General features: G+C 31.1%; 1 protein-coding gene across 2 annotated transcripts in view; it reads right to left on the bottom strand.

Moving 5' to 3' along the window:
- The window catches only part of LOC106466841 (scaffold attachment factor B1-like), a 32,311-nt gene extending 23,813 nt beyond the window's left edge, over positions 1-8,498 (bottom strand). For both annotated transcript variants that reach the window (XM_013927144.2, XM_013927145.2), the window contains exons 1-2: positions 8,234-8,498; positions 3,921-4,020 (exon numbers count right to left, since the gene is read on the bottom strand). In XM_013927144.2, the coding sequence (XP_013782598.1) occupies positions 3,921-4,020; positions 8,234-8,380 (247 nt within the window). In that variant the 5' untranslated portion in view covers positions 8,381-8,498. The remainder of the gene's footprint in view (positions 1-3,920; positions 4,021-8,233) is intronic.
- Between the last annotated feature and the right edge of the window lie 1,258 nt (positions 8,499-9,756).

The raw sequence follows: 9,756 nt of genomic DNA, 5'->3' as shown, positions 1-9,756 counted from the left end.
AACCTACTTCATTGAAATCTTGGTTCAAAAGAAAGAAATGGCACTAGTCATGTTAGAAAGGCTGAGAAAACCACTAGGAGGACATTCTGAGCTTCCAATTGGTTATTCATGTCATATATAGAAGTAAGTGTATATAAGGGTGCATTTCCAAAAACAGAAAGAGGTGGACAGGGTGCCACTGTGTTTGATTTATTACATGAGCAATATCTCAGCAAATTGAAAAGATAAGAGGCTCTTGTTTTATATTCTAGCTTGTCAATATCGATAATTTGAGTTTCTAATTTGTTTGAAACTACAGACTTAGTACTTTGACTTGACAAACATCTAATTTCAACCAGTGCTGCATTCAACATACCACATGACATGCAAAAATCTATGTTTATCTGTGTTTTTTAATATTTGCGTTTAAATTAAGAAATTGAATAATATATATAGTACTAAAATTTTAATTATAATTATTATTACAGTTTGATACTAAACTTACTGACATAAATTCATGAAATAGTAGTTCTATAAAAGTTTGAATGCCAGTCAACAAACGAGATGACATGGCCTTTCACCCCTGACCTGTCACGAAAGGGTTAATGAGTTACATTTACTTATCACTAAACAACTTGCAAGAAAAGTATAAAACTATATACAGTTTTAAACAGCACACCAATCATGAAAGTGGTATTTTTTCCATATTTTTCATTTTCTGAAAGTAGTTGTTCTCTGAAAAACTGTCTCACAAGTGAATTTTAAGTGAAAAATAATACCCGTAACTTGTACAAATTACCAAAAAAAGTTAGAAATTTGCATGATGATTATTTTGTCATCAATATTTTGTGACTATCAAGCAATAAATAATTTGTAAAGTTCCAGAATTTTGCTATTATGTTCATTAATTGTTGATTCAAAATGTGGAAAATCTTCTGCTACATAAGACTTAATTTCATTAGCCCTTCACTCATTAAATAAGTATTAATTTGATATTTGTTCTCACTAACTATATTTACTTTAATCTTAATTGCACAACATATGCTTTCAAAATTAATGTAGAACCAGGATCACTTCAAGTCCCTTTGCAGCCACAGACTCAGTAGGCATTCTGGTCATGTCAAATGTTCCGAGTTTTGTTTCAGTTCAGACTTAAGGTATAATTCTATAAGATATCTATATATCTTTTCATTTATTGTAATATTTCTGTAGAACAGAAAGCAATTATCAATTCAATCTGTTTAGCTACCAAAGAACATTTTAATGAGTTATTAACTTTAAAAACTTATATGTTTCATGTGCAATTATTTTATTTAACTTATGCATAAGCACTGATAGCCTGCATAACATATCTTAACAGCTATATTATTAAATATTACAGACCACACTATGGCAACCATGAACCAACTACATCACATATCAGGCAAGTGGTACATTTGAGAGCCATCTCAAAAGAACATGTAGAAACATTCTATGATGGGTAAACTGTTATAAATAATGTACATGGAGAACATCTAACAAGTGATTCAGAAATGATAAAGCCAAATAATTGGAAAGGAGAATTAACCAAGTGAAGAACACATATCTGTCAATTATATACATGATCAAGTAAAGAACACGAGTGAGAAATAGAACACTGCTATCAATTGGCAAAGAACACATAAATGGTGTAATTTGAGATGAAAAAAATATTCTTAAACTTCTGTAATTAAAATGTTGTGTTCAATCTATAAAAACATGTTGGTATATTGAATTGTGTAAGAAACTTTTCAACATCTTTTGTTAATGGGATATCTATGCAAAGTGCATGAAAAGATCAAATATAAAAACCTGACATGCATCAAAAAGGATGTTGCTTCCAGAAGAAGAAGAAGAAAAAAAAAACACCATCTGGTTGTTCTGTAAGATCACCACAATTGCAAGAGAAGGAAAAGTGGCCAAACTGAAATCAATTACAGGACGGCAAAGGAAGAAATTCTATTTGCAAAATTTCCTAGGTATGAAAAATACTCAATGATTATATTATTATTGCATTTAAGGTTACAAATAATTGTGACTGTTAGAAAACCTTTGTATTATGTTGAAGTACTGTTTGAGGCAGAACCATGTTTGCATTTTTTAATTCTAAGTATTTTCCATTAAAACTTTGAAGTATGTGTGCTTGTGGGAATGGAATGCTACAATTAAAAATTTTCCCAAATTCTATTTTAGCTTGAAAAAGATGTATGGTGTAAACCTCAGAACAATGTACAATGAGGTTGTGTGTGAACAATTTCATAGAGGATATTAAAGCAAGTTTTCACATAAATGTTCTTATTGGTGGATTCTGCAACACAAGCATAACTGAAAGAGATTAGTTTTTTTTACTTGTGTAAAGAAGGGCTCATAAGAAACTTTTTTTAAAAATTGTAAATGAAGAAGATGCACCTGTAGAATGTCTTAAATGCAAACTTTTGGAAACAAACATTTATTAAGTATGATATTGATTTGAATGAATAAAAGGCCTATTAGCTGATAGGGCTTATGTAAATTTTAGTATGGAAGGCCTTGCATCCTTTATAAAATCAAGGATGAATCTGGAGGCCTAAATTGCAATTGGCTTGTTGCCATTTACTGTTTTATTTATTGTTCTGAACTTGTAGCTAAGAACAGTTTTGAAAACATGTACTGAAAATGCAACTGAATTTCTTTGAAGATGTACTATTTGCACTCTCATCACAGGCCTCAGAGACTGAGACAAACTAAGAACCTTGCACATATTATAGATGCCCAAGTGAAGATACCTCAAAAGACACATGGAACATGATGGCTTCAACATAAACAAAATGTTCTTTCAGTATTCACTGGATCCTACATCATTACGGTGTCACATTCTAGTTACTACATGGATATCAAATGTCTATATTTTGAAATAGTGGCCTTGACCTTTTAAACACAAAATCAATGGGATTCTATCTCATCCACAAAGGAAGTACCCTGTGAAATGTTATTAAAATCTGCTGTTTATAACTCTAGTGACTGTACAGAAAGCATATATCTACAGAGAGATGGACAAAGAACCCCACTCTTATAACCATTGAAAACCTTTTTTGGATGGAAAATAATAAATGCTATTTAATGTACTTATGTTTTTTAACTCTGGAATCACATAATAGGGTCACCTGCAACCCCCACACAAGATAAACTTCCTTATGCAACTGCGCATTATGACCATGTAGGCTTGCCCTTGGGTACATCTTCAACATATTTCAAGCGATTCTTGAGACAGTATTGTTCTGTGTAATACTCTTAAGATTTTGTTGTGTGTACTTTGGGTCACATATGATCCCACGTTGTGGTCTGTGTTAGAGAAATTACAAAGGGCATTTACTTTTTGCTAACATTTAACTGCTTTTCTTTGGTAGGAGGGCATAATAGAAATGACATCTACAAGTCATGAATTGAATCCTGATGAAATTAGGTGTGGTTTGGGAACTCATGTTTTGTTCATGAAAGCTAATTTTCAACGAGAAGTTCCAATGTCTCGTTACTTTTTGTTATTGAAGAAAATAAATTTTTTAGGTTCATTATTAACTTCTCAATATAATTACCTCTAATCATTCAGTACTTTTATAATTTCTAAATACATTGATGAGTGATATTTCAAGCAAACTTGTAGCCGCATTAGTAAGTATAACGGAGGATTGCAAAAGACCCCATGTTGTGGTTAATGTTCAGATTATCCCACGATGTGGTTCTAGGACTAAAAATATTTTGATTTTCTTTATTTTGTCAGTGTCTACCAATTATATGACATCCCATAGTTTGGTGCTACAGATTGATTCATGACAAACCAAGGTAAAAAAAAAACAAAACATGAAACAGCAAAAGAAGAGCAAATATGATTGCTTTGAGACACCAATGTAGAACTATGAAACTTTTCTTGCTGTGTAAAAACTTACTCGCAGCTCTTTTCGATATTGGTGTCTTCTTTCCAGGTGTCCCTTCAGCAGAAACTTCAAACAAGTGGGAATCTGGATCTAGCCCTTCTTCCTGCAAGCACTAAAAAATATGGTATTTATCAATTCAAAAATAAAAAAATGTAAAATATAAGGCTTGTTTGTTGTCAGAGAAAAATGTTGTTTTACATGTATTTTGAAAACAATACTTTTAGCCTGCAGTTTTTTCATTAAGTTGACTACAGTTAAATCAGGTAATGAGATCAAATTATTTCAAAATTTTAACATATTGATTATTTTCAATATTTGAGCAAACCTTTACTGAACTTCATTCACAACAAAGTCATTAAATAGTTTAATCTTCTTATTTTCTAAAAATGTTGTTGATAAGAGCCCCTAAAATATTTTTTTCTAGAAAATTTTTAGATTGACAATGTATTTTAAGCTTTGGAAATCTAGGCCCAGATTTCTTATTAAGTTTTATTTTAAAAATTTAATATGTAGAATATTTCAATGTTCTACTGTATACTAATACTCTAGTTTTTGTTTAATTACTTTTTACATGGGCACATGGAATCTGATTTTGAATGTTTTTTACTTTTTATTAACCAGAAGTAATTTAGAAAGAATGGCATGCAGTTATCTTCAATGTTCCCTCCATGTACGGAATAAATTTTTTCATGTGCACCAGTATCAAGGCAATGTGCGCTACCAGTTTTTTTTTGTTTTTTTTTTTTTGGGGGGGGGGGGTATTTTTAGATTCTCAATCCTGTTGGATCACTAGGCCTCTCTGCAATGTTACCAGTTGGTTATTTGGGCTTTAGGCCTATCAACTGCCCAGCTCATTAAGGCTGTCAATGTGTTGAGACTCCTCACATTATGAGGATGTGTGCAGCCACACAGCTTAGAGGGAACACTGGTTACCTTCCACATTCTTGTACGTAACTATGTTAATGAACTTCAAGTAAAATAAATATGTCACTAGTGTGAAAGACTTCTTAAAAATGGATGCTTTTTTGCAATAAATGGAATGGATACCATATGAAAATGCTTATGTAACTGGATTTACTTTTCTGTGACTTACTTAATTTTACCTTATACATATCATAAATGATAACTGGTCCTCCATTCCAACCCATAAAGGCTAGAGGTTCAAGGTCTGTCTGGGAACCAGAAGCCAGAGGGATCTATGTATTCTCTGGCACATTTTAGGCTATCTTGGGACACTAAATATTCATATTATTTACTGTTAGGATGATCAGTAAACAGTAGTTTTACTTATTTAACTAATGGTTAAAATTATATACTACTTAAAATACAAACTAGTAATTTCATGATACATTAATAAGGATAATACATAGAGATGTTTATAATTGTAACAATTAGATCAGCTACGTATACACTGATTATTTCATTAAGTCCTTCAGGCCAAATTACTGACCAATCATTTACAAACTGAATTTTTTTAAAGGTAAATACAGAACATTATGTATGTTCATGCATGAGCCCCTGCCTATCTTACAACTTTTTTTCTTCTAGTCCTTCTCAATAAGAAATCATGCCCAATTTACCTTACAAGACAGAAATTAATGTCAGAAACTATGATATGTGATATGTTCATTAGTAATAAAAAAAGAAAAAAAAGTAACATTAAAACTTTGTCATATACCTCTTGTTGCTGTTATGTCATTATTAAATAACTGTTGATGGTTGGATTACAGCATTTTAAGCCACACACCAGGCCTATTCAATGTTACTCTTATAGATCCCTAACTACTACTACATTTTGAAATTTATTCTGAATATGTTTCAAATAAAGCGCTAGGCTGATAATAAGTTCAGTATTGACATATCAAAAAAATTTGATAGCAGGGGCTATATTCACATAACTTGGAGACACAAGACCTTATTGATTCTAGTACTAACACAGCATCTATAGAGGAAAATATTATTAATATTTAAGGTACTTCAATCAAATACGTTGAATCCATAAATTACTATGCTTTACATCATATTCTTTCAAAAATTAAAATTTCGCAAATATTACACTAGTTTTTTCATTACCAAGACAATTCAAATCTTAATAACTAAAACATTATCTAACAACCAAAAGTAGTAAGCATAATGGTACTGTTTGTAAGTTTATGAAAAGGTATACACAGCTGTGTATTTATTTATTTTACTGTAGATTTTTAAGTGAATCATGCAGTTTTTCAGAAAGAAATGTAGTATCACAAGTACTTTCATGTTTTCATTCCCATTTTGATATAATAAAATACTCAGGGACTGTATAATTAGCTGAACCAAAGTAAACAAGTCTTAGATGTTATTTTTTATTAACTCGTTCCAATACTTTGCTTTTTGTTTCAGGGCTTGTACTTAACTTTTTTTTTTTGGTAGCCAGCTGTACAACCTAGACATGTCTTTTGGGCAAACAGGTAGCAGTTTAGGTGTACAATCTATTTTTTCCCCTTATTTTGTAACAAAGCAACCCATAAAAAAATTAATCCAGGGGACAAAATAACCGGGTTTGCATCACAATTTGTGAATCAATACAACCCAGTTGCAACTTACTTTCCTCTTTGCTTAGCATAATAAGATGCGAATCATTCATTACTCTTTTTATGTTGTCTTTGAGACCTCCAACAAAGTAGTGAAAGTGCCATAACATTTCAGTTTGATATACCAAAACTGATGTTCATTCCTGAGAATTTCCTGCCAAATGGCATATAAGAGTATTTTCACACTTGTCATGCACATATCACAAACACTTTGTACTAATCTGTTCATTATGTTTGGAATGCACCCCCAGCCTAGCCAACTAGACTATGTACATATTCTATACGCATTACACATTTAGGATTGAGCCCATTACAAACTCTCTCAATACGGGTTTGTATATAGTTTTAATACTATAAATTTAAATACAGAATGTGTATCTTCACAAAATTTGGCAGATATTTAGTAAACATTAGTCATTTGTACACAAATTTGGTGGCCAATGACGAATGAACCACCATTAATTTTGAGCCATTCTGTTTGTAATTTCAAGCATACTAAAATGACTTTTTTTTTCACAGCTGTGGAAAATCAAGAGGTAGAAAAAATGTCAGTAAAGGAATCATCTCTTATTATCAATAAGTTGAGCTAAACAATTTTACTGATCTGCATTAAAAAGGTAGAATATGATAAAAAGATGAAATCGACATGTGAAGAGGTACGTGTACTGAGTTTAGCCTTGATAAGATCATCTGAATATCTGTTTCTTTTATACATATAAATATATGTTAAATATTCCAAAAACAAGTGCAAGCAGTTAAAGAAAAGTTTATGTGTTATATAAATATATTTTAGTTTGCAATATGTTACATAGGTTAATCAAAAATATGCAAAAACCACTAGTGTAAAGATCACCTCCAATGTCTTATATCTACATCAATTACTGAAAAACACCAAAATATATATTTATAAGAATAAAACTGTAGCAGGCCAAGTTTCAATAACCATACTCAGTTCCTAAATAATAAGTACCATTAAGATCTATAAGAAAAAAAATAAATCAAACAGCCCATTTGTTCAACAAACCCTTATTATTATTATACAATAATTAATTTCCCAAGAATATCCAAGCAGTGGGGGCTAATACACAAATGTAAAGCCATTAAATAATATAAAAAAAAGCATTTGTGTGAAATTTTTTTTATAGTTTATACAAAAAGGCAGTAACATCATAAAAGTTTCATTTATACTTTAGTATGAGTTATAGTCACTTCCCACTCGTATTTAGTAATACTAGTAATCATTCCTTAATCAATATCTTTTGCACAATCTTACTTGATACTTTGGTCTGCTATAGTTTTGTATTCCTAAATATGTTAAATACTAAAATAGTTGTTTCTCAGTAAGTAGTTTTTTAAATCTGCTGCTTCCTCTTATTACTAACTTTTACTAAAATAAGTGTCTTGATGATTCTTCTCACTAATCTGTGAGACTGCACTAACCTAATGGCAGCATTATTCCAACAAGAAAATCCATCATGTGAACCTTTTTTAAAATTAAATTTAGGTCTTTACAGTTTACGACCCTGTAATTGTAAGTGTAATGATCGATATTTCATTATTTGTAAATACACTATACAGAAATATTGCTATATTTTGGGCATAAGTTCACGCTACAGCCTACTGAAACAAAGCAATAAAAATATAATTATATAGTGGCACTGATATATGATTTATATCATCAACTTTTTCATACGACCAAGTCTTATAACTACGCTAATTATGAATGCCAGTTTAACATTTTAGGGTGGGCCTAACCTTTGTCAGCCGTTCTATCAAAGCTGCTTTAACACCAGTTTTATCAAGACCTCTTTTCTCTAGTTCAGCACGAAGATCTACAACACGGAGATCAGTTATTTTTTTCTTTGTAGTACTTCCTGCATCTTGATCTTGATGAGTTGCCATAGCGTTTTACACTGTGCTTGTGAATGTTAGAACTTGAAAATCTCAAATCCTACAAGTTCTTATTTGCTTCGACAAAATGGCGTAACGACTATATAAGAAAACCGATTTCTGGATAACTATCGAAAATATGTACAGATGTCGCGAGCGCTGAATTTGTTATATATAAATAAAAATATAATTAATCAACTAATATTAGTATGAATATCTCCATTTTTTCCAAACTTCTGTGTAAATACAAAGAAAGAGAGAGAGGGAGAAACTAATGTTCAATGTGATTCTCGGTAAGCTTCAATTATATATCAAATCCATATCCGTGAGCATGGTTTCTCAAATTGAGACACTTGGAGTGTATAGATTTATTTTTCAACCTAACAGATTTGAAAAGTTTAAAAGGACTTTGTAATTTCTTTGACATTGATTGAGTAGACAGATTACATAACCCGAAGAAATGTAGGATTATTCATAGAAATATTGGTATTCTCAACTGTGCCGCACTTTATACGACACGTGGGCTAAGCGCTCAAGTTAAAGCAAAGCCTGAATTTTAAATTATGTAATATATAAAGTTTGGAGATGGTTTGAATAATTAAGAAAGAAACTTCATTACAAGTTTAACATAGTAACAAATTTAAAACGTTTAGACAAGGTTTTGTCACCATCATAACAAAATATTGTCGAAACTATGTCACATCTAGTCTGTCCACGTGAGGAATGCTTTGATGCTTCACGTTCAATGAGAATGACCGGTCATGTGAAAAAAAAATTGCTAGATGTTTTCGTTTTCATCAGTTGAAGATAACTAACGCGGTGGAAGTGATCATTCTGCATAGGTTAAGCAAATACACACTGCGATTGTGTTTGTGAATTAATAAAGACTGTCTATTTGTACTTTCTTTAATAAACTCAGTTACTCAGAGATTAAGCATTACTTCATAATAAATATATTATAGAACCTCCTGTTATTAAATAGAATTAAATTAAATCTAATTGCAATTAAATAACTCATCTGTAATGTTGCACGTTGTGCATTGATGGCAACAGCAGTTTCTCTAATGGTAAGACAAGTAGTGCCTCAACACCACCACATCTTTTAAGTTTGAATGGGAATGATCAGTTACGTGGGTAGTACTAGTTTATTTGTGTTAGATTGTGTAAATTAGTATTACTAAATTAAGTAAGTAATGTTAGGTTTAAATAGTGTAGTATAAAATTTCGACCAATATAGTTAGGAGAAAAACAGTTTACCATCTAGAAAAAGCAACTGGCTAGCATCCTAAACAAGTACTCACACAGTGTTAGTGATTTAATAAAGATTGTTTATTTGTGTGTTATATCATTTCAAGTCTCTTTTTTCGTTCTTACTAACTTATATATTA

Source organism: Limulus polyphemus, unplaced genomic scaffold (genome assembly GCF_000517525.1).
Source record: "Limulus polyphemus unplaced genomic scaffold, Limulus_polyphemus-2.1.2 Scaffold2394, whole genome shotgun sequence".
NCBI classification, from domain to species: domain Eukaryota; kingdom Metazoa; phylum Arthropoda; class Merostomata; order Xiphosura; family Limulidae; genus Limulus; species Limulus polyphemus.
This window is presented reverse-complemented; position numbering and strand designations above follow the sequence as displayed.